The 26124-nt window shown below is 43.9% G+C and overlaps 1 protein-coding gene across 1 annotated transcript; it reads right to left on the bottom strand.

Moving 5' to 3' along the window:
• LOC139160685 (prostaglandin D2 receptor-like) lies at positions 1 to 25003 on the bottom strand. Its single transcript, XM_070738890.1, is given in 6 exon segments — positions 1 to 460; positions 22111 to 22416; positions 22418 to 22633; positions 22635 to 22862; positions 22936 to 23040; positions 24953 to 25003. Coding segments are annotated over 6 exon segments (1146 nt in total). The 3' UTR covers positions 1 to 220.
• Positions 25004 to 26124: the final 1121 nt, after the last annotated feature.

Consider the following 26124-nt stretch of genomic DNA (forward strand, 5'->3'; position numbering starts at 1 on the left):
GTAAATTATTACTGTAATGTCAACTGCATTTTGGATTTTTTTTTTTTTGAAGAAGCACCAGAACTAGAGTCTACCGATGAAGCTACAGCCAGTACCACAAAGTCATCTTGGTCCCTCTTTTCAACCTCAGTAAACCTTGACTTGTGACAATTTGCCTTTGAAGACCATGATGTGCCACAAGAAGAAGTCCCAGTTGTATCTTCTCCAGTTCCCCGTCATTTTATGGCATGTCATTGGATTCTTTCCTCTGACAAATTCCCAGGAGCTGATCTTGGGAATGCAGATCTTTCTTCAAACTCAGCCTCCTAGAAAACCGCTGGAGCAAACTGCGGAATATGGATGTCCGAAAAATGATGAAGACCCAGGGATCCACAATGGAATTGACGGAGAAAAAACGAAGGGCTGTAAGATCCGCTGCCTCATTTGCATCCGGGGCGAAGGCTCCAATGTAAGCGCGGATCTGTAAGAGGTAAGAGATGGAAAGGCATTGTAAGAAACTTACAGCTGATTGGTGGATGTCGCATAATGAAAACGACTCCCTAGGAATGCCTGGGGATCTTAAAGGGAATGACAACATTGGCCTCAGAGAAGAACAGAATGGCCTATTCCTTATTGACCAAGTGCGATTGGACACACAAGGAGTTTGTCTGTGGTGCATAAGTTCTCAATCCCCTAGCATCTTGGACATAAACTGTTTCAACTCCTACCCTCAAAACGTCGCTACTGCACACCAAGACAACTAGACACAAGAGCAGTTTTTTTCCTGAATGCCATCACTCTGCTAAACAAATAATTCCTTCAACACCATCAAACTTTTTACTAAGTCTGCACTTCTATTTCTATTAGTTTTTTCTCATCATTCCTATCACCCATTTCATCCCACTTAGGACTGTATGACTGTAACGTGTTGCTTGTATCCTAAGAGTTTTATTAATATTGTTTCTTCATTGCTTGTTTGACCCCCATGACAACCATTAAGTGTTATACCGCATGATTATTGACAAATGTATCTTTTTCTTTTATGTACATTGAGAGCATATGCACCAAAGACAAATTCCTCGTGTGTCCAATCACACTTGGCCAATAAAATTCTATTCTATTCTATTCTATTTTATTCACATACAATCTTATGGTTATAAATTCATTCATTCATTCATTCATTCATTCATTCATTCATTCATTCATTCATTCATTCATTCATTCATTCATTCGGATTTCTAGGCCGCCTTTTTCCAATGGATGCAGGGCGGCTTACACGATAAAGTCAATAGGAAATACAAAATATAAGAAACACCATATAAAACAAGTCTAAAACTCCACCATTAAAAAGCATTTAACTATTACCGAAACATACTAGGTGAGAGAGACTACTCATTACACGCAAGGCAAGATAGTTCAAGCCATGATTTGTCATAATTGTGATGATTATGGGGTACAGCTCATGAAAACCCCAAATGCCCCATCTCAGAAAATTAGAATATTACATGCAATCAATAAAACAAGGATTGTACATAGGACAATATCAGACCTTTGAAAAGTAAAAGTATATTCTGTACTTGGTTTGGGACCCTTTTGCAGGAATTACTGCCTCAATGCATGTGACATGGAAGCTATTAGCCTCTGGCACTGCTGAGGGGTTATGGAAGACCAGGATGCTTCAATAGCAACCTTCAGCTCTTCAGGATTGTTCGGTCTCATTTTTCTCATCTTTCTCTTGGTAATGCCCCATAGATTCTCTATGGGGTTCAGGTTTGCTGGCCAATCAAGCACAATAATCCTATGGTCATTGAATCAGGTTTTTGACAGTATGGGCAGGTGCTAAGTCCTGCTGGAAAATGAAGTCAGCATCCCGATAAAGCTCGTCTGTGGAAGGAAGCATGAAATGCTCCAAAATCTCCTTGTAAACGGCTGAGTTGACCCTGGGCTTAATGAAGCACAGTGAACCAACACCAGCAGATGACATGGCTCCCCAAATCAACACAGACTGTGGAAACTTCACACTAGACTTCAAGCATCTTGCAGTGTGTGCCTCTCCATTCTTCCTCCATACTCTAGGTCAGTGATGGCAAACCTATGACACGGGTACCACAGGTGGCACGTGGAGCCATATCTACTGGCACGTGAGTCGTTGCCCTAGCTCAGCTCCAACATGCATGTGTGTGCCAGCCAGCTGATTTTTGGCTCACACAGAGGCTCTGGGAGGGCGTTTATGGCTTCCAGAGAGCCTCTGGGGGAATGGGAGAGAGCATTTTTACCCTCCCCCAGCTCCAGGGAAGCCTTTGAAGCCTGGGGAGGGCAAAACACAAGCCTACTGGGCCCACCAGAAGTTGAGAAACAGGCTGTTTCCGGCCTGCAGAGGGCCTCCAGGGTGTGTGTGTGAGCTGTTTTCACCCTCCACAGGCATTGAATTATGGGTGTGGGCACTTCTGCATGCGCAATAGCATGCGTGCATGCTCTTTTGGCACTCGAGGGGGAAAAAGGTTCACTATCACTGCTTTGGGTCCTTGGTTTCCAAATGAGATGCAAAAGCTTCCACAGTCTGTGTTGATTTGGGGAGCCAAGCCATCTTCTGGAGTTGGTCCACTGTGCTTCATTAAGTCCAGGAAGGCATTTTCTTTCTTTTTTTAAAATATTTTTTAAATTATTTTTCATTAGAGGGACAAACACAAACAACATTTAACATTTAAGGAGCTACCATTGCTCCTCTTGTCGCAGAAGTCTAACTAATAGAAAAAAAGGGAAAGCTAACTATAGTCAGATCAATGCAGAAATATAACATACATATACTATATTCTTGTTAGATTTAACTCTGTATTCTTTATGTTAATTAATTTTCTTATCTATAAAAATATCAGATACTTAAACTAATATTAAAATATAAAAAATAAGACTTTAAAATTTATAATATTGCAAAAATACTCTATATTTATGTTATTTTTAAACTATTACATTCTATATATCATTATCATATTGAATGAACTTTTAATGAACTTTTAATTACTTGGAATAAATTTTGGAATTTTTATTTTATCTCTTATTTTCATTTGGAATTCGTGTTTAGGAAATATATAAGGGACTATTTTTCCAACTAAACATCAGAGGCGCAAGGATCTATTTTTTCTTTTTTTTTTAAGACAATAAGAAGAAATAGACTTATTTTATTTTAAGTTTAGGTTGGTGTGGGAGGCATTCCAGTAATCCTAAAAGTGCAAGTGAATAAAGAACATTTACTATATTTGTTGTCAGTGTGGTTTGGATTTCTGGGAATTGTAATTCCAATAATTCTGGAAGACCCAGAGCAGAGAAAGGGTGAGAGAGACGGAGGCTGCTTTGCAGAAAAGCAACCAACTGTTAAGTCTCTGTATCTTAAAAGCTCCCCCCTGTGGGAAAACAAAGAAAAAGATTATTACATTAGCATTCCACATGCAGAATAGACCGTCTTCAGGTGTAGGCAAAGTTGGCTCTTCTATGACTTGTGGACTTCAACTCCCAGAATTCCTGTTCTAGCAACATTGGCTCAGGAATTCTGGGAGTTGAAGTCCACAAATCATAGAAGAGCCGACTTTGCCTATCTTTGGTCTAGATCAGGTTCTTAACCTTTTGGTGCCGTGAACACCCTTGAGAGTCTGATGAGACCACTTACTTGAATACATGTGTCACAAAGGCAACCAGTTATGCTCAAAAACAGTCAAAAATAAAATAAAAAATAAAAACAAGATACTTATAAGATATATTATATATATTGCTCAAAAAAAATAAAGGGAACACTTAAACAACAGAATATAACTCCAAGTAAATCAAACTTCTATGAAATCAAACTGTCCACTTAGGAAGCAACACTGATTGACAATCAATTTCATTTTGTTGTCAGCACATTTAACTTTGTACAGAACGAAGTGTTCAATGAGAATATTTCATTCATTCAGATCTAGGATGCGTTATTTGAGTGTTGCCTTTAATTTTTTGAGCAGTGTATATAATATAGTTGGGCGTCCTCCTCGATCCACAGCTCACATTAGAGAAACATCTTTCAGCTGTGGCGAGGGGGGTGTTTGCCCAGGTTCGCCTGGTGCACTAGTTGCGGCCCTATCTGGACCGGGACTCACTGCTCACAGTCACTCATGCCCTCATCACCTCGAGGTTCGACTACTGTAATGTTCTCTACATGGGGCTACCTTTGAAAAGTGTTCGGAAACTTCAGGTCGTGCAGAATGCAGCTGCGAGAGCAATCATGGGCTTCCCCAGGTATGCCCATGTTACACCAACACTCCGCAGTCTGCATTGGTTGCCGATCAACTTCCAGTCACAATTCAAAGTGTTGGTTATGACCTATAAAGCCCTTCATGGCATCGGACCAGAATACCTCCGGGACCGCCTTCTGCCGCACGAATCCCAGCGACCGGTTAGGTCCCACAGAGTTGGCCTTCTCCGGGTCCCGTCGACTAAGCAATGTCATTTGGCGTGACCCAAGAGAAGAGCCTTCTCTGTGGTGGCCCCGACCCTCTGGAACCAGCTCCCCCTGAGATTAGGATTGCCCGCACTCTCCTTGCCTTTCGTAAAGTTCTTAAGACCCATCTCTGCCGTCAGGCATGGGGGAACTGATACATCTCCCCCGGGCCTATACAGTTTATACATGGTATGTTTGTATGTATGTTTGCTTTTAATAATGGGTTTTTTAGTGTTTTTTAAATTATTAGATTTGTTCTTACATTGTTCTTGTTATTGTTGTGAGCCGCCCCGAGTCTATGGAGAGGGGCGGCATACAAATCTAATAAATAATAATAATAATAATAATAATATAATAATGTAAAGTTCTGAGGTTTTTTTCCATCCAGGTTCATACACACACACCCTTAAAAATGTGTCCATAAATCCCTGGTCATAAACTCTTGCTTTAGATCTCTGGACTACAATTCCTATCCTCTGTCTGGATGTATTAGCTTTGCTAATTGGCAAGGATGAGAGTTTCAGCTTAACACATCTACAAAAGTACCAAACTGGGAATTTTACCCTGAATGTTTCCCATGACATCCATAATTTCTCTAGTGTAAATAGTAAAACCACATTATTAGCTTTTAAAACAAAACAAAAACCCCAAATCTGCAATTCTCTGCAACATCTCTGTGTATTTTATTTAATATCCCATTTTAGAACTATAGTCATTTCTAATCCTTATTATTTACACCACGGCAAGAGTTAGAGGGAGGGCCTTTGGGATAAGCATTGGCCCTCCTGGGAAAAAATATGAAATGATCAAAGGCAGTTGATCAATATTTTTTATTCAAGATAGTAAAACTCATCGGTCCCAGGTTTTTATTTCACCATTTGGAGTTCACTTGTTTTACTGAACAATAGAGAACAAATTCCATGGGCACAGAGATTGTTCTGACTCAGCCTTTGCAGAAACAGACTCCTTGTCCTGAAAAAACCCTCTTTATTTATCTCCTGTGAATTAATGGCATTTTAGTGCAGTCAGGCGGTAGGGAAAGCAAGTAGGATGCTTGGCTGCATAGCTAGAGGTATAACAAGCAGGAAGAGGGAGATTATGATCCCGCTATATAGAATGCTGGTGAGACCACATTTGGAATACTGTGTTCAGTTCTGGAGACCTCACCTACAAAAAGATATTGACAAAATTGAACGGGTCCAAAGACGGGCTACGAGAATGGTGGAAGGTCTTAAGCATAAAACGTATCAGGAAAGACTTCATGAACTCAATCTGTATAGTCTGGAGGACAGAAGGAAAAGGGGGGACATGATCGAAACATTTAAATATATTAAAGGGTTAAATAAGGTCCAGGAGGGAAGTGTTTTTAATAGGAAAGTGAACACAAGAACAAGGGGACACAATCTGAAGTTAGTTGGGGGAAAGATCAAAAGCAACATGAGAAAATATTATTTTACTGAAAGAGTAGTAGATCCTTGGAACAAACTTCCAGCAGACGTGGTAGATAAATCCACAGTAACTGAATTTAAACATGCCAGGGATAAACATATATCCATCCTAAGATAAAATACAGAAAATAGTATAAGGGCAGACTAGATGGACCAGGAGGTCTTTTTCTGCCGTCAGACTTCTATGTTTCTATGTTACACAGCGAAAAGTCCAGGCAAATAGTCCTTCAAAGAGTTAACTGCAGTAACAGACCTTATCAATGCCAGATCCTGAGCTCTGGGCATATAGTTAGGGACGGCTACAGCAGTGAAATCTACTTACCTTCCCTACCAATTTTGGAAGTGCAGACTCTGCTTACATGTGTGCCATCATCACATGGGCCTTTTCACCCTCTGCGTATATACAAATGGCTTTGCACATGTGCAGAGGGCTAAAAAAAAAATGGCAGATGAACAAGATGACATTGGAAATACAAGAAAGAGACAATACTGAATTCTACCAAACTAGGAGCAGATGGTATGATTGAGTTAATAAAAAATATATTTAAAAGCCTAAATATCTATCTAAATATCTATTCAAACTCAACCCAGACAAGACGGAGTGGCTGTGGGTCTTGCCTCCCAAGGACAATTCCATCTGTCCATCCATTACCCTGGGGGGGGGGAATCATTGACCCCCTCAGAGAGGGTTCGCAACTTGGGCGTCCTCCTCGATCCACAGCTCACATTAGAGAAACACCTTTCAGCTGTGGCGAGGGAGACGTTCACCCAGGTTTGCCTGGTGCACCAGTTGCGACCCTATTTGGATCGGGAGTCACTGCTCACAGTCACTCATGCCCTCATCACCTCGAGGCTCGACTACTGTAACGCTCTCTACATGGGGCTACCTTTGAAAAGTGTTCGGAAACTTCAGATCGTGTAGAATGCAGCTGCAAGAGCAATCATGGGCTTTCCCAAATATGCCCATGTTACACCAACACTCCGCAGTCTGCATTGGTTGCTGATCAGTTTCCGGTCACAGTTCAAAGTGTTGGTTATGACCTATAAAGCCCTTCATGGCACCGAACCAGATTATCTCAGGGACCACCTTCTGCTGCACGAATCCCAGCGACCAGTTAGGTCCCAAAGAGTGGGTCTTCTCCGGGTCCCGTCAACTAAACAATGCTACTTGGCGGGACCCAGGGGAAGAGCCTTCTCTGTGGTGGCCCCAGCCCTCTGGAACCAACTCCCCCCAGAGATTAGAATTGCCCCCACCCTCCTTGCTTTTCGTAAGCTACTTAAAACCCACCTCTGCCGCCAGGCATGGGGGAATTGAGATGCTCTTACAATTTCATGTATGGTATGTCTGCATGTATGTTTGGTTTTTTATATTAATGGGTTTTTAATCATTTTTAGTATTTATTGGATTATTATTGTACATTGTTTTATTATTGCTGTTAGCCGTCCCGAGTCTCCGGAGAGGGGCGGCATACAAATCCAATAAATAGATAGATAGATAGATAGATAGATAGATAGATAGATAGATAGATAGATAGATAGATACAGATAGATAAATATTTTTATTTATTTATTTATTAATTTGTCCAATACACAATACATATGGAAGAGAATAGACATGAAGTAATATATATAAAGATAATATGTAAAAATAGAGGAGAAGATATATGAAAGGAAGAAAATATATATGATATATGAGATAAAGGAAAGACAATTGGACAGGGGACGAAAGGCACTTATGTACGCCCCTATAAGACAGCCAAATCTCTCACAATCTGAAAGTATACAGGGGAAAAAATGTAAGCAATCTTGTTACTCCTTTCGTTTACTAGATACACAAAATAAAATTGTTGTTTAGCAATTAATTTTGGATAATTTATGATTTAGGTAATATGATTGAAATTAATAAAGATTAAGATTCAGGTAATAATATATAATATGGCAATGTAAACTAGTAGGCTGAAAAAATAAAATGAAAAAAGGTGTAGCAATAGTGTCAATGGGTTCGTGGCAAATGTGTAAATCATTGAGTGTTTAACACTTGATATACAATTGCAACTATGAAAGACAACATTTATAAGTTTGCATGGGTCGTGTTTTGTTTTTGTTTCTGTTTGTTTTGTGGTATTTATGTCTTTTTTTCTTAATGTAAATAATTAATAAAGATTATTTAAAAAGGAAAAAAGAAAATGGCAACTTCCGGCTGGGTGGGTGGAACTGTGCACTGCCGCCACTAATAGTTTTCTGAGCGACCGGTGGCCGCTGCTACCGGTATGCTTGAACCAGACTGAACCAATAGCATTTCACCTGTGGACGGCTACTTCACTGCTTTACTTCCTGCATCACTCATGCCCTCATCTTTCTGGAAACTCAGACGTTCTACAATAACTTGAGCTTGTAAGCCAGCTGTTTATTTATTTATTGGATTTGTATGCCGCCCCTCTCCACAGACTCGGGGCGGCTAACAACAGTGATAAAAAACAGCATGTAACAATCCAATACTAAACAACTAAAAAAACCCTTATTATAAAACCAAACATACATACAAACATGTGAAAGAATATCTAGGTTCCCCCATGCCTGATGGCAGAGGTGGGTTTTAAGAAGCTTACGAAAGGCAAAGAGGGTGGGGGCAATTCTAAGCTCTGGGGGGAGTTGGTTCCAAAGGGCCGGGGCCACCACAAAGAAGGCTCTTTCCCTGGGTCCCGCCAAACGACATTGTTTAGTTGATGGGACCCAGAGAAGGTCTCCCGAACCCCGAACCCGGAAGTTCGGCAAAAGTTCGGGGTTCGGGAGGTTGCTGGGAAGCCCCCCAGCCCGGCTGTGACCCTTTAAAACAGCCGGGCGGCTTCCCAGCAGCTTCCCGAAGCCGAATGCCAAACCCGAACTTCTGCATTCGGCGTTCGGCGACTGCTGGGAAGCCGCGCGGCTGTTTTAAAAGGTGACAGCCGGGCTGGGGGGCTTCCCAGCAACCTCCCGAACCGAACCCGGGGTTCAGAAAAATTTTGCCTCTTCTTACGAACTTTTTTTTGAGTTACGAACCGGCGTTCGGGAGGCTGCTGGGAAGCCCCGCCGCCCGGCTGTCACCTTTTAAAACAGCCGCGCGGCTTCCCAGCAGTCTCTGAACGCCGGTTCGTAACTCGAAAAAAGTTCGTAAGAAGAGGCAAAATTTTTCTGAACCCCGGGTTCGTATCACGAGTTGTTCGTAAGACGAGGGGTTCGTATCTTGAGGTACCACTGTATTTGGGAAAGCCCATGACTGCTCTCGCAGCTGCATTCTGCATGATCTGAAGTTTCCGAACACTTTTCAAAGGTAGCCCCATGTAGAGAGCATTACAGTAGTCGAACCTAGATTTGCATAACAAGAGATCAAAGGCACAGCAAGAAGTATGCTCTATATTCAGTGAAGGGCTCTCATCTTCTATGCTACTGGTGCGCCCTCCAAGACCGTTGCTGCATGTGTGCATTTGGGGTGCATGCGCATGCCTGTCAGTGCGAGATTTGGCTTCTGTGCATGCGCAGCAAGCAAAATCTCATGTAAAGATGCCCACGTGAGTGAGATTTTGGTAATTTTCACCAATAGTTTTGCTTCCACGCATGAGCAGAAGCAAAAAATCGGCGAAGGTTGCCAAAATCTCGGTCGCTCGAGCGTCCTCATGTAAAATTTCACTTGTTGCATATGCGTAAAAGCCAAATCTCGAACGGGGGACCCTCATGCGCATGTCAGGGATGCGCAGCTGCGCACACAACTCCTATTTTTCCAACTGAAGCTGCGCACCAGTCCACGTAACCAGCAGCCCATTACTGTCTTTTATTGTATCCCAGCTGTAGCGAATGTAGAAATGTCAGCCGGCTCCAGGCATTTCTACATTTTAAGGCTTCTGACAGCCATTCAAATCTCCCGCTCACAGCTGAGCCAATCAGCGAACGATATGTAAATTTAGACCATACCTCAGAACGTAACACCAGTCAAGAGCCACAATGTCTAAACAAGTCATTGAAACACTCCCATCCCTTGCCATTCCTGAACATCCCTTGTTCTAACATCGCTAACCGAAAGCCTTGGAGAAAATCTGCTTGCGTCCTCATCAATCTTACTGACTACAGGCGTTTATTGTCACCTTAAAAGGGCAAGGAATGTCCCCTAGGAGTGTGATTCCCCACACTGACAAAAACAACAAGGTACATTTTTACCCTGTCAAAACCTCCCCAAATTGCTTTTGATTTACAGATAGCCTAAAGAAAATAGCCTTGTTCCCCATACATTTGCTGCTGTACGAAGAAAGCAGATAAAAAAAAAAGATAGCACACACATCCTGTGATCTGCAGATATGGGCTGGGTTTTTTTTAGTCTTCATACTCTACAATAATTTCTACTTTTAGCAGATACAATATTATTAAAAGTAGATGCACTTCCCTTGGGAATGCAAGGAAATTTGAAACAAAGTGTTTTGTTCAGGATGGTTGCCGATCAGTTTCCGGTCACAATTCAAAGTGTTGGTTATGACCTATAAAGCCCTTCATGGCATCGGACCAGAATATCTCCGGGACCGCCTTCTGCCGCACGAATCCCAGCGACTGGTTAGGTCCCACAGAGTTGGCCTTCTCCAGGTCCCGTCGACTAAACAATGTCGTTTGGCGGGACCCAGGGGAAGAGCCTTCTCTGTGGCAGCCCCGACCCTCTCGAACCAGCTCCCCCTGGAGATTAGAATTGCCCCCACCCTCCTTGCCTTTTGTAAATTCCTTAAAACCCACCTCTGCTGTCAGGCATGGGGGAATTGAGACATCTCCCCCAGCCTATACAGTTTATGCATGGTATGTTTGTGTGTATGTTTTTGCTTTTTAATAAGGGGTTTTTAGTGACTTTTAAATTATTAGATTTGTTATACATTGTTATATTGTTGTTGTGAGCCGCCCCGACTCTATGGAGAAGGGCGGCATACAAATCTAATAAATAATAATAATAATAATGAGAAAGTGACAGAATTCAGATGATGGAATCTAGATGAGAGTTGGTACGACAGCATCTTCCCCAAAGCAAAACCTCTCCACATGTAGAAAACCATCATGATCTTTATCTAATGCACTGATTCTCAAATAGTGGGGGTGCACCCCCCTGTGGGAGGGCGTGGAGTGATACTGTGTGACTCCGGGGAACAATCCTTTGGACTGGTTTTAGCAGATAGTTTCAGATGGTTTTGGTTAGTCATACAACGTACAATGGTGGCCAGAACTGATGATGCTACTTTCAACCCTCATTTGTCTCTGTTCCTGTTTTCTTTTAATGCAGGTCCTCTTTTCCATAATTTTGGTCACCAAAGTCTAAGCCAAGAGCAGTTCATCCAAAATATTCAGAAGTGGGATCAGAAAAGGTTTGTGTGGGTGCGGACAGGCGGTAGGGAAAGCAAGTAGGATGCTTGGCTGCATAGCTAGAGGTATAACAAGCAGGAAGAGGGAGACTGTGATCCTGCTGAATAGAGCGCTGGTGAGACCACATTTCGAATACTGTGTTCAGTTCTGGAGACCTCACCTACAAAAAGATATGGATAAAATTGAACGGGTCCAAAGACGGGCTACAAGAATGGTGGAAGGTCTTAAGCATAAAACGTATCAGGAAAGACTTAATGAACTCAATCTGTATAGTCTGGAGGACAGAAGGGAAAGGGGGGACATGATCGAAACATTTAAATATGTCAAAGGGTTAAATAAGGTTCAGGAGGGAAGTGTTTTTAATAGGAAAGTGAACACAAGAACAAGGGGACACAATCTGAAGTTAGTTGGGGGAAAGATCAAAAGCAACATGAGAAAATATTATTTTACTGAAAGAGTAGTAGATCCTTGGAACAAACTTCCAGCAGATGTGGTTGATAAATCCACAGTAACTGAATTTAAACATGCCTGGGGTAAACATAGATCCATCCTAAGATAAAATACAGAAAATAGTATAAGGGCAGACTAGATGGATCATGAGGTCTTTTTCTGCTGTCAGTCTTCTATGTTTCTATGTTTCCATGAGTTGGGGTCCCTATTCTCTGGTGTACATAGGAATATGCAAACCTCCCCCATATATGGAGTTTGGCTTTGGCCTCAGCCGTCCTGGGTCTGCTAGTAGAAGGGCAGCCTATAAATGAAACAAATGAAACAAATGAAACAAAACAAATAAATCAAATAAATCAAATAAATCAAATAATAAATCAATTTGCTACCAATTACAATAGGAAGGATGATGCTAAAGGAAAAGGCCTCACCCATGGTAATCCCTGCTGATGGAACACCTCCCAAGGAGGAGGATCTCACACCTACTTTTGGCACTGGGTAAATAAAACCATTTATTATCCCAAGCTGTTAAAATACCTTCTTGTATCAATTTGATTTATTCCAGAGCACCTAAACACATCCTCAGGTTTCCTTAGCAGCAGGTGGACAATGGAATGAAATTGTACCTGCAGGAAACAGGTAATGGTTTATGCCAGGGCAAAAGGGCTGCATGGATTTCTAATCTCTTAAACAGAGATTGGATAACCATTTGTCTGAAATGGTATTATTATTATTATTATTATTATTATTATTATTATTATTATTATTAACAACAACAACAACAACAATAACAACAGAGGTTGGACTAGAAGCGTCTTTTCCAACTCTGTTGTTCTGTTCCGTTCCGTTCCACTCCACTCCACTAATTCTATTTCTATTTCATAGAAACATAGAAGATTGATGGCAGAAAAAGACCTCATGGTCCATCTTGTCTGCCCTTATACTATTTCCTGTATTTTATCTTAGGATGGATATATGTTTATCCCAGGCATGTTTAAATTCAGTTACTGTGGATTTACCAACCACGTCTGCTGGAAGTTTGTTCCAAGCATCTGCTACTCTTTCAGTAAAATATTTTCTCACGTTGCTTCTGATCTTTCCCCCAACTAACCTCAGATTGTGCCCCCTTGTTCTTGTGTTCACTTTCCTATTAAAAACACTTCCCTCCTGAACCTTTTTTAACCCTTTAACATATTTAAATGTTTCGATCATGTCCCCCCTTTTTCTTCTGTCCTCCAGACTATACAGATTGAGTTCATTAAGTCCTTCCTGATAAGTTTTATGCTTAAGACCTTCCAAAATTTTTGTAGCCTGTCTTTGGACCCGTTCAATTTTATCAATATCTTTTTGTAGGTGAGGTCTCCAGAACTGAACACAGTATTCCAAATGTTTCTATTATTTGTACAGTAATACCTTGCCTTATGAACTTAATTGGTTCTGGGAGGAGGTTCGTAAGGCTAAAAGTTCGTAAGAATAAACAATGTTTCCCATAGGAAACAATGTAAAGTCAATTAATGCATGCAAACAAAAAAACACACGCAAAAACGGCACTTCGCTGGGCGCTGCTGCCCGGCCGTCACCTTTTGAAACCGCCGGGTGCTTCTCAGCGTTCTCCCGAATACCGAACCCAGAAGTTTGGCAAAAGTTCAGGTTCGGGTTCAGGAGGCCACAAGAAGCCCTACCACCCAGCGGTTGCCTTTTGAAACAGCTGGTGGGCTTCTGGGCGTTCTCCTGAACGCCAAACCCGGAGATTCGGCAAAAGTTCGGGTTCGGGGTTCGGGTTCGGGAAGACGCTGAGAAGCCCCCCGGCTGTTTCAAAAGGCGACAGCCGGGCGGCGGGGCTTCTCGGCAGCTTCCCGAACCTGAACACGAACTTTTGCCGAACTTCCGGGTTCGACGTTCGGGCGGCGGGTTCGTAAGGTGAAAAAAGTTCGTCAGAAGAGGCAAAAATTTTCTGAACCCCAGGTTCATATCTCGGAAAGTTCGTATGACGAGGGGTTCGTATCACAAGGTACTACTGTATTTCTATTTCTTCTATTTCTATTATTTCTATTTCTATTTCTAATAATTCTAATTCTAATTCCAGTCCACTTCTTTTCTATTCTGTTGAATCACTGCAAGGAGATTCAGTAAGGGGATTTTATGAAATAAATAAAATCTTGAAAGAAAGGCTCAGCTGGAACAATTTCATGGAATCTGCCTGTTAGGAGGCATTATGCCTCTAAAGGTCAATTGGCCTTGCAAGCTTGTTAATATGTTCTCCCATCTTTGAAACGGGAGGCAAATTCATAGCCAGAAAATAATTTCCCAAGCACCTTTGTGCAAGATTTGTTGTGTTCCTGATCTCACCACCAGCCTGGTATCCAAGGCACTGGCTTTGTTCCACTATTTGGGGGGTTCCAGCAAAGAAAAGGGGATCAACCTATTATCCAAAGCACCTGCAGTCTGGATAAAAAGCAATGGATGGAAATTAATCAAGGAGAGAAGCAACCTAGACCTCAGGAGAAATTTCCTGACAGTTAGAACAATTAATAAATGAAAATGGTTCCAAGACTGGAGGCTTTAAAGAAGAGATTGGACAACCATTTATCTGAAATGGTCTAGGGCAGTGATGGCGAACCTATGGCATGGTTGCCGCAGGTGGCACGCGGGGCCATATCTGCTGGCACGCGAGCCGTTGCCCTAGCTCATCTCCAGCCCTTCATGGCACCGGACCAGATTACCTCAGGGACCGCCTTCTGCTGCACGAATCCCAGCGACCAGTCAGGTCTCACAGAGTGGGTCTTCTCTGGGTCCCGTCAACCAAACAATGTCGCTTGGCGGGACCCAGAGGAAGAGCCTTCTCTGTGGCGGCCCCGGCCCTCTGGAACCAACTCCCCCCAGAGATTAGAATTGCCCCCACCCTCCTTGCCTTTCGAAAGTTGCTTAAAACCCACCTCTGCCGCCAGGCATGGGGGAACTGAGATATACTTTCCACCTAGGCTTTTACAATTTTATGCATGGTGTGTCTGTATGCATGATTGGTTTTTATATAATGGGCTTTTAACTATTTTTAGTATTGGATTTTGTTATATATTGTTTTATTGTTGTTGTTAGCCGCCCCGAGTCTGCGGAGAGGGGCAGCATACAAATCCAATAAATAAAATAAATAAATAAATAAACAAACAAACGTGCATGTGTGTGCTGGCCAGCTGATTTTAGGTCACACAGAGGCTCTAGGAGGGCATTTTTGGCTTCCAGAGAGCTTCTTGGGCAGGGGTAGGCAAAGTGGGCTCTTCTATGACATGTGGACTTCAACTCCCAGAATTCCTGAACTAGCATGATTGGCTCAGGGATTCTGGGAGCTGAAGTCCACATGTCATAGAAGAGCCCACTTTGCCTACCCCTGCTCTGGAGGATGGGGGAGGGGGGGTTTACCCTCCCCTCCTGCTCCAGGGAAGCCTTTGGAGCCTGGGGAGGGTGAAACATGAACCTACCGGGCCCACCAAAAGTTGGGAAACAGGCCATTTCCAGGCCTCCAGAGGGCCTCTGGGGGGTGGGGGAAGCTGTTTTTGCCCACTCCAGACATTTAATTATAAGTGTGGGCACTCGTGCATGCGCGATAGTACACACTCACATAGGTTCGGCATCCGAGGAAAAAAAGGTTCACCATCACTGGTATCCTGCGTGATCCGGGGGATGGACTACAAGACTTCAGGGATCTTTTCCAATTCTATTATTCTGAATTCGTATAAAAGGTAATGTCCTTTCAGAATGTCTGGAGGACAGAAGGGAAAGGGGGGACATGATCGAAACATTTATAAATGTTAAAGGGTTAAATAAGATTCAGGAGGGAAGTGTTTTTAATAGGAAAGTGAACACAAGAACAAGGGGACACAATCTGAGGCTAGTTGGGGGAAAGATCAGAAGCAACGTGAGAAAATATTAGTAGATCCTTGGAACAAACTTCCAGCAGACGTCGTTAGCGAATCCACAGTAACTGAATTTAAACATGCCTGGGATAAACATATATCCATCCTAAGATAAAATACAGAAAATAGTATAAGGGCAGACTAGGTGGACCATGAGGTCTTTTTCTGCCATCCGTCTTCTATGTTTCTGTTTCTAGAAATGAACCCAGAAATTGAATCCAGGAAATAGTATAGGGCAGTTTGCATGCCAAAAAGGGGTTTGCGGGTGCTAGCTCCATTTTTGCTACTCCACTGTGTTCCCCCCATCCGGGCAGTAGCCCACCCCTGATTATCTACTATATAAAGTGTATGTACACACAGACGCACGCACAGCTCTTCTAAAATTATACACATTCAACCTCATTTACTGTGTTAGGAAAAACATACCCAGAGCCCAGAAGGAAAAAAAGAAAAAAAAAATGAAAATTTTGCTACCACTACTGCGTACCTGACCATACCCGTAGGAGCCCATCACCGCACCCATGGTACACATGCCATAGGTTCGCCATTATGGGTATAGGATTTCGTGCTTGAGTAGTGGGTTGGACTTGAAGACCTCCAAGGTCCCTTCCAACTCTGTTATTCTGGCTATGGCCAGGAAAGTGATTGGTCCAGGGATTTTCAGGTGTACTCTTCACCTGCACTGCTAGCTCCATTTCTGGGGTTGCCCCATGATGTTGCCCCATGATCCTTCCAGTGATGGCGAACCTATGGCACAGGTGCCACAGGTGGCACGCAGAGCCATATCTGTCGTCATGCAAGCCGTTGCCCTAGTTCAGCTCCAGAACGCATGAGGGCACTGGCCAGATGTTTTTCTGCTTGCACAGAGGCTCTGGGAGGGCATTTTTGACTTCCGGAGGGCCTCCGGAGGGATGGGGGAGGGCGTTTTTGCTCTCTCCTGGCTCCAGGGAAGCCTCTGGAGCCTGGGGAGGGTGAAAAATGGGCCTACCAAGTCAGTAATGGGCAGCCAAAATTTTTACTACCACACTGTGGGTGTGGCTTATTTTGTGGGTGTGGCTTAATGGTCATGTGCCTTCTGCTGCACGAATCCCAGCGACCAATTAGGTCCCACAGAGTCGGCCTTCTCCGGGTCCCGTCAACTAAACAATGTTGGTTGGCGGGTCCCAGGGGAAGAGCCTTCTCTGTGGCGGCCCCGACTCTCTGGAACCAGCTCCCCCCAGAGATTAGAACTGCCCCTACCCTCCTTGCCTTTTGTAAACTCCTCAAAACCCACCTCTGTCGTCAGGCATGGGGAAATTGAGATATCTCCCCTGGGCCTATATAATTTATGTATGGTATGTTTGTAGGTATGTCTGCTTAAAAATGGGTTTTTTAACTATTTTAAATTTTAAATTTTAAATTATTAGATTTGTCATGAACTGTTTTATTGTGTTGTGAGCCGCCCCGAGTCTATGGAAAGGGGCGGCATACAAATCTAATAAGTAAGTAAGTAAGTAAGTAAGTAAGTAAGTAAGTAAGTAAGTAAGTAAATAAATAAATAAATGTGACTGGGTAAGAGTGGCTTGCCGGCCATGTGACCAGGTGGGAGTGGCTTGAACAATCATCATCGTTCAAGTGAACTGTTAAGTCCTCGACTTGCAACCTTACCAGTGTCGCTTGCTGGGTGACAATTTGCTTCGCATTTCCCTTGCTCTCCTTCTTCGGTTGCTCCCCCCACCTCAGGCTGGGTAGCTAGGCGAACAGGTGCTGCCAGAAGCATAAATGCTGCCAGCGCCGCTTCCACCCACACCTTCTGCTTGTACCTTAGGTGGGAGGTGGCCGTGTGAGGCTGGAGGGGAGCCGGGCAGGAGAGATGGAAGCTCGTCCAAGGTCAGGAAGGAGGAAAGAGGAAAAAAGCAAGGAGCGCACACATAGCAGCAGCAGCAGAGAAAAAAAGGAGAGTTAAGCCGAGACTAGTAATCCAGGAAGTGACAGATGCCGATCAGCTGGAGCTGCACACACATCTTCATTTCCACCAGTGGAACTGCATTCCACCCCATCCTGCCTGCTGCCCACCCCTGTATCAAGTCCAGCAGACGTTGGGAAATGGGCTATTTCTGACCTCCAGAGGGGCAGGGGAGGCAATTTTCACCTTCCCCGGGCATTGAATTATGGGTGTGGGCACTGGCGCAGGCAGTGTGTGTGCACATGCTTTTGGCACCCGAGGAAAAAAAGGTTCACCACCACTGCACTAGTGGGTCATTTTATTATTGTGCCTTTGAGTCATTACTGACTCCTGGCAACTATCTGGACAAGTCATCTGATGATATCTGTCCTGCCTCAGATTTTAAAAATATAGTTATTCTCTAGGCATGATTGCTTAAGGCATGCAAAGCATTTCTAAACTGTTTTCGTGCATGTATCAGTAGCCAAAACAAATCTTTAAATATACCATCACTCATAATTCTTACTCGACAGGCTAATTCCAGGAATTAATCAATTCATAACTGTTGACTTTTTTAGAGACATAGCAGGCTGCATGCAGATGAACAATTCTATCATTACTGGTGTTTAAAAAATGCATAGTTTGGATATTTGGCAACTTAAATCACACTAAATCTTAAGAGGATTAAATATGACTTTAGATGCATGTACCCATCACGAATAGGTCTAGGATGTGAGTAGCCCCTCAGACTTGCTAAAAAGAGAACACTTAAAGTGATTTAAATCATTTTTCTTTATCATTCTTAGTAATTCTCTGCTGCTGGAGAATACAAATCTTCACCCCTTCAAAATGAGAAATCTTCCTACAAGTGGAAATAACTGGATTGGGAATCATATGCTCAGGAGCTAGAATTTGTGCAGATTTGCAATTTGCAATTCAACTGCAGGTTAAAAATCTGAATCCTAAATTTAATGTCTCACTTATATATTAGGATTTAGTGATTATTTTCTATAGTTGCTCATCACAACCCGTGATTTTGGGTGGCATACATCATAAAAACATAAAACAATGAAAACAATACAGAATAATTCTATATGATAGTTGATTATATGTTATTTCATAATATTCAGAAAACATTTCCAATCAAGTCATACCATTGGAATCTAAACATAGTTTACAAGTTCAAATCTACATTGTAACATTACTCCATTCCAATTCATTGGTTTGTAATATAAATGTCTAGATTATGCATCTAATTTTTTAAAATCACCATAAAATCTAGAAGCACCTGGAATTAAAAATGGACTATAGGTATATCAATATTGCAAACTACTTCTGCTGATCACTAGCTGTCAGCAGGTTGGCAGTTCGGGTTTCACCAGCTCAGTAAAATGAGGATCCAGATTGTTGGGGGCAATATGCTGACTGTGTAAACTGCTTAGAGAGGGCTGTGGAGTGGTATATAAGTCTAAGAGCTATTGCTAAGGCTGTATCAAGATGAATGAACAAAATTATTATTATTATTATTATTATTATTATTATTATTATTATTATTATTTATTGGATTTGTATGCCGCCCCTCTCTGCAGACTCGGGGCGGCTAACAACAATGATAAAAAACAACATGTAACAATCCAATTTAATAAAACAACTAAAAACCCTTATTATAAAAACCAAATATACACACAAACATACTATACATAACTTGTAATGGCCTAGGGGAAGGAATATCCTAACTCCTCCATGCCTGGCGACAAAGGTGGGTCTTGAGTAATTTGTGAAAGACAAGGAGGGTGGGAGCCGTTCTAATCTCTGGGGGGAGTTGATTCCAGAGGGCCAGGGCCGCCACAGAGAAGGCTCTTCCCCTGGGGCCCGCCAAACGACATTGTTTGGTCGACAGGACCTGGAGAAGGCCAACTCTGTGGGACCTTATCGGGCGCTGGGATTCGTGCGGTAGAAGGCAGTTCCGGATGTATTCTGGCCCAATGCCATGTAGGGCTTTAAAGGTCATTACCAACACTTTGAATTGTGACCGGAAACCGATCGGCAGCCAATGCAGGCCGCGGAGTGTTGCAGAAAGATGGGTGAATCTAGGAAACCCCACGATGGCTCTCGCGGCCACATTCTGCACGATCTGAAGTTTCTGAACACTTTTCAAAGGTAGCCCCATGTAGAGAGCGTTGCAGTAATGAAAGCAACCACAGACATTTCTCCAATAATTTCTCCCTGTGGTTAAATCTATGGATGAAATAAGAGCCAAACTCTTATAAAAAAAAGGAAGTGGGCCTTTCCCCCCACCTTTTTTTTACAAGGAAGATGGAACAGAGTGATCTACTTTCTACCATCTCTATGTTAACAGAAAAAAATTCCACTTAATCCAGTGGTTCTCAACCTTCCTGATGCTGTGAGCCTTTAATACAGCTCCTCGTGTTGGGGGGACCCCCAACCATAAAATAATAAAATAATTAGGAAACTCAGAGGTGGGTTCTAAATTACCTTGCTGCTGCTTTGCTTCCTCCTGCGCTGCGTGGCCGTACATTGTGGGTGTGCTTTCTACACATACGCATACGCAGTACTAATTTTTTTTTAAAAGAAGGGAAAAAAGCCTAAAAGAAGATGGCAATACATGCACAGCGCCAAAAATTTGGCTTCTGCGCATGCTCAGAAGTTCCCATGGTATACACACACACACACACACACACAAACACACAGCTCAAAAAAATAAAGGGAACACTCAAATAACACATCCTAGATGCTCAGAAATTCCCATGGTATATATACACACACACACACACAAACAAACACACAGCTCCAAAAAATAAAGGGAACACTCAAATAACACATCCTAGATGCTCAGAAATTCCCATGGTATATACACACACACACACAAACACACAGCTCCCAAAAATAAAGGGAACACTCATATAACACATCCTAGATCTGAATGAATGAAATATTCTCATTGAATACTTTGTTCTGCACAAAGTTGAATGTACTTTGACAACAAAATGAAATTAATTGTCAATCAGTGTTGCTTCAGTTTGATTTTACAGAAGTTTGATTCAGTTGGAGTTATATTCTGTTGTTTAAGTGTTCCCTTTAATTTTTTGAGCAATTATATATCTTTGCAGCAGTCTATTTGCATGTGGGTGTACCGGATAGTCTTTCTTAGATGATCCTTGTGAAAGGGTCATTTGCACCCCCCAAAAGCTAATCTCTTTTTGGCTCCTTTCTTTCTTTCTTTCTTTCTTTCTTTCTTTCTTTCTTTCTTTCTTTCATTCTTTCTTTCTTTCTTGCTTTCATTCATTCTTTCTTTCTCTCTTTCTCTCTCTCTCCCTCCCTCTCTTTCTCTCTCTTTCTCTCTCTCTTTTGATAATTCTCATCATTGCATTTCAGTGAGACTTCACAGGAAGGAAAAGAAAGTGCGCAAATGATTCAGACCAGATAAGACAAGATCAGAGCTAAACAACTCACCGACTTGTCATGTGACTCGCACAGGGAAAACCCTTATCACTTTTCTCAGTAATATTAGGTACCTAGGTCCCAAGCATTTCGAATGTCGGTGAAAACGCTGCATTTTTACTTACTAACTGCAATTGTTGCGTGTGGGATACTCTGCCTCCAGCGGTCCCAAAACAAATTGACCAACTTTTGCGGACAATCCATCCCCGACCCGAAGGCAGATCTTGTCCGTCTGGGGTAGGGAAACAAAATCTTGCACCGCAACCCAGCCAGGCGTCCGGAAGCAGACCAACCACCCTCCCATCCCCAGAAAACCGTTAAGGGGCCGGCACCCCCCGCAAACCCGTAGATCGCAGGTGCATCTACTGCGCTATTGGCACAGACTGCGAACCGATCTCCGAGATTGTAGGCAAACTTTCCCAGCCCCGCGTGGAAACTTTCCCAAACTTTCCTCAAGTGGAAAGGGCGAGATTCCGCCCAGAGTCCACTGGAGTTGGATATAACTCGATATAAATCCTGTTAAATAAATAAGATCCCGCAAGAAATTCCGAAAACAAATCGGGCACTTTTCCCTTCTTTTCCTTCTACTTTTTACTAAATCTGCACTTGTATTTCTACTAGTTTTTCTCATCACTCCTATCATCCTTTTCCTCCCATTTACGACTGTATGACTGTAACTTGTTGCTTGTATATCCTACGATTTTTATTAATATTGACTGTTTCTTCATTGCTTATTTGACCCCTATGACAATCATTAAGAGTTGTACCACATGATTCTTGACAAATGTATCTTTTTCTTTTATGTATGCTGAGAGCATATGCACCAAGATAAATTCTTTGTGTGTCCAATCACACTGGACCAATAAAATTCTATTCTATTCTATTCTATTCTATTCTATTCCCCATCCCCCAAGTAGTTAAACTGCATGCCCCCCCGGGGGGGAGAGGTATCGACGACACCCGTTGGGCGTTCGGGGGGGGGGCGCCTTATGCCGCGCACAGACGGCTCCCGGGACAGTTCTCCTTCTCGTCCGCCCTCTCCCATGAGTTCTCTCTCTCCACCCCCGCCTCCCCCTCCCCAAAGCTCTCCAAAGACCAACTCACGATCAGCGGCAGGGAGCAGACGGTGAACAGGGCGGTCATGAGCGCCAGCAGGACCAACTGGCCCAGCTCTTCGGTGCGGCCGGAGGAGAGGGGCCGGGAAGGCGCTCCGGAGCGCCGCGGGTCGATCAATTGGGTCCTGCGCGGCGGCTGACGACGCGCCATGCGGTAGAGGCTGGCCATGCTGCCCAGGTTGCACAGCCCGACGGCCAGCACCAGCAAGCCCAGCAGGGACGCGTAGAGCACCGAATAGAGCCGCCCGTTGCCGGCCATGCGGATGAAGCACCACGTGCCCGGACAGTACTGGGACGTTGCCGCCGAAGCCCAGGAGCGGCAGGGCGCAGAAAGAAGGCGCAGAGGGACGACTGCCGCGCCGGTGAGCAGCCCTCCCCAACGGCGGCTGGTGTGGGCGCTCGTAGAAATAAGGCTGGCCGAGCGAGAGCCAGCACTCCAGGGCCATGGCCAGCAGCAGCACGGTGGACGCCAAGCCGAAGAAAGCCATGAGGAAAGCGAAGAGCTGACATAGCGGGCCGAGAGAGCGGATCGGGGCTGGGTCCTCCCCGGGCTGGCTGGCTTGGCCGGCGGAGGGCCCACAGGTCGACGAGGCTGCGGTTGTGCGCGTAGGCGGCCAGCACGATGGGGCTGAGCGAGCACTTGCCCAGCAGGTCGGTGGCGGCCAAGGTGCTCACCAGAAGGTAGAAGGCGGACGCCCGCGGGCGCCCCTGCCCGCGCTGCGACCTCGCCTTCAGGTGGTGCTGCCACAGCAGCCCCAGCGCCAACACGTTGCCCAGCAGGCCCGCCGCGAAGAGGAGAGACCCCGGGCAGCACCGATTGACCGGCTTCCAGCCTCAGAGTCCGGTTGCACCGGTAGCTGCTCGCGGCCATGGAGAGGCTCCGTTCTGGGGCTTGTGCGCAAAGGAGCCCCGGTGCGCCCTGGGCGCAAAGGAGCAACGGTGGGCGTGGAGAGGAAGGGGAGGCGTGGGGAAAAACCGCGGATAGAGCGCCCACTTATACGAAGGGAAGGAAACGGAGGGAGAGACCGAGGAGGAGATGCTCGACGCCGCCAGACGGGGCGAGAGTGCGGAGGAAGAAGGGGCAGGGAGGTGCGGCAAGAACAGGCGTTGGCTAACAGGGAAAAAAAGGCCAGTCTTATAAGGCGGGGGGGGGGGGAGGTGGGGGGGAGAGCCGTTCGTTCCCAAGGGAGACCGGGGAAAGAGTCCTGCCCTTCTGGAGGAAGAGGAGGGGTGGCAAGCCAGCGAGGGAAAAAGACTTGGGAAGCTGAGAGCAGGCGAAAGTTGTCTGCGGGATAATCTTCTCATCGGAAACCTTGGATTCTCTTATCCTCGAGTTTGGTAGAAGTGGTCGCTTAAGAGTCGCCGGCAGAGTTTGGCCAACGTCTGGAACGAGTGAGGGGTTTTTTTAGCTAGTGGCTTCGGCGCCCAAACGTTGGTCCATGTCATCTCAACCTCGGTGAAGACCAGAGTGGCGAGTTGGTTGGCTTCCCAAGACAGATGATCAGAGTGCCACTGTAAAGCGGTGGTGAGGGTTCCGAAAAAGGATTGGGAGTTCCTCCAGCTATGTTCTCATCGCTCTTCAATGGCTCTGGCCCATCTTGTCAACCAGCACTCCTGGACAGCAAAGGACAAATAGAACAAGGTGCTCTTGCCCTGCCCAATGGAACTATTTCGGTGATGGGACCTGTTCTCCCAGAAGAGATGATGAGCAGATCAAATCTATCTATCTATCTATCTATCTATCTATCTATCTATCTATCTATCTATCTATCTATCTATCTATCTATCTATCTATCTATCTATCTATCTATCTATCTATCTATCTAATCTATCTATCTTTCTTTCTATCTATCTATCTATCTATCTATCTATCTATCTATCTATCTATCTATCTATCTATCTATCTATCTATCTATCTATCTAATCTATCTATCCATCCACCCACCCACCCACCCACCCTACCTATCATCCATCTATCTATCTATCTATCTATCTATCTATCTATCTATCTATCTATCATCTGTTTTATTTTATTTATTTATTTATTTATTTTGTCAGAGGAAATACAAGAGAGCAGGTATTGGTATAAACATAAACAAAGTAAATGCAGATAAATGATAGCTGATTAATTTTCAACACACTTCTGACAGTCATCGGAGAGTACAGCCCTCCTCCATACATATACCTGAAACTTGTAATGACGTAGACCAGAGGTCTTCAAAGTTGGCAACCTTAAGACTTGTGGACTTCAAGTCCCAGAATTTGGGGGGGTTGAAATCCACAAGTCTTAATGTTGCCACATTTTGGGACTCCCTGACATAGACTAAAACTTACATGATTAGGAAGTATGTCACTATATCCATAACTGGGTTTGAGCAACGGGATGCTTCCGGGAAACTTCCGGGAAACCCACAAGCATGGCAGAACCCTTATTATCCACTTTGACTAATGTGAGAAGGAGGATATATTTCCACCTCTTCTTTTGAAGAAAGACCCATAGCATGCAAGATGTGGCAAGGAATGCTAATTTCTCCGGTCATTTCTGTAGAAGCTCTTGCTGGAATATATGTGTGTCCTCTATCCTTGGGGTCAGGCAAGACAATAACATTGTCACCTGCTTTTGCTCTCTACAGTGCCAATAGAACCCTGATGGTGAACCTATGGCATGTGTGAAACAGGTGGCATACGGAGCCATATCAGAGGGCATGCGAGATGTTGCCCTCTGACTCAGAAGGGGGAAGACGTCATAAATAATCCTATCTTGAATCCCTGTGTAAGGAGGATCTTGGGAAGGCAGGAACAGCTGCACATATGCTGTAAGAAACAACTACACTTCCGCTGTGCATGCTGGTCAGCTGATTTTCAACTTTGGGAAAGGCCATTTCGCCCTCTGGATGCTTCAGGGAAGCTTACCAGAAGCCCCAGAGTACAAAAAAACCATGAATGGACAAACTGGAAGTTCAGAAAACACACTTCCGGTTTGCCCATTGTGCTGCTTTTTGCTTCAGGAATCAAACTGGAAGTGTGTTTTCTGAACTTCTGGTTTGTCCCTTCAGGTTTTTTTTCACATTCCAGGCTTCAGTGAGGCTTGGGAGTGTGCGCGCATGCATGGGGTGGGGAGGGAAGGGGTGTGGGCACATGCACGTATGCTAGCACACCCACACCTACCCTTTTGGCACACGAACCAAAGAAAGATTCGTCATCATTGCTCAAAGAAGCTTAGATGAGAAACCAAGATTAATAGAATAGAATAGAATTTTATTGGCCAAGTGTGATTGGACACAAGGAATTTGTCTTGGTGCATATGCTCTCAACGTACATAAAAGAAAAAGATACATTTGTCAAGAATCATGAGGTACAACACTTAATGATTGTCATAGGGGGTCAAATAAGCAATGAAGAAACAATCAATATTAATAGAAATCTTAGGATACAAGCAACAAGTTACAGTCATACAGTCAAAAGTGGGAGGAAAAGGATGATAGGAATGATGAGAAAAACTAGTAGAAATAGAAGTGCAGACTTATTTATTTAGTAGAGTGATGGCGTTCGGGGGGAAAAACTGTTCTTGTGTCTAGCTGTCTTGGTGTGCAGTGCTCTATAGTGACGTTTTGAGGGTAGGAGTTGAAACAGTTTGTGTCCAGGATGTGAGGGGTCAGTAAATATTTTCCCCCGTCCTCTTTTTGACTCGTGAAGTATACAGGTCCTCAATGGAATTCAGGTTGGCAGCAATTGTTTTTTCTGCAGTTCTGATTATCCTCTGAAGTCTGTGTCGGTCTTGTTGGGTTGCAGCACCAAACCAGACAGTTATAGAGGTGCAGATGGACAGACTCAATGATTCCTCTGTAGAACTGTATCAGCAGCTCCTTGGGGCAGTTTGAGTTTCCTCAGCTGGCACAGAAAGAACATTCTTTGCTGTGCTTTTTTGATGATGTTTTTGATGATAGGTGACCATTTTAGGTCTTGAGATATGATAGAATCTAGAAATTTGAAGGTCTCTACT

Source organism: Erythrolamprus reginae, chromosome 1, assembly GCF_031021105.1.
Source record: "Erythrolamprus reginae isolate rEryReg1 chromosome 1, rEryReg1.hap1, whole genome shotgun sequence".
NCBI lineage: Eukaryota > Metazoa > Chordata > Lepidosauria > Squamata > Dipsadidae > Erythrolamprus > Erythrolamprus reginae.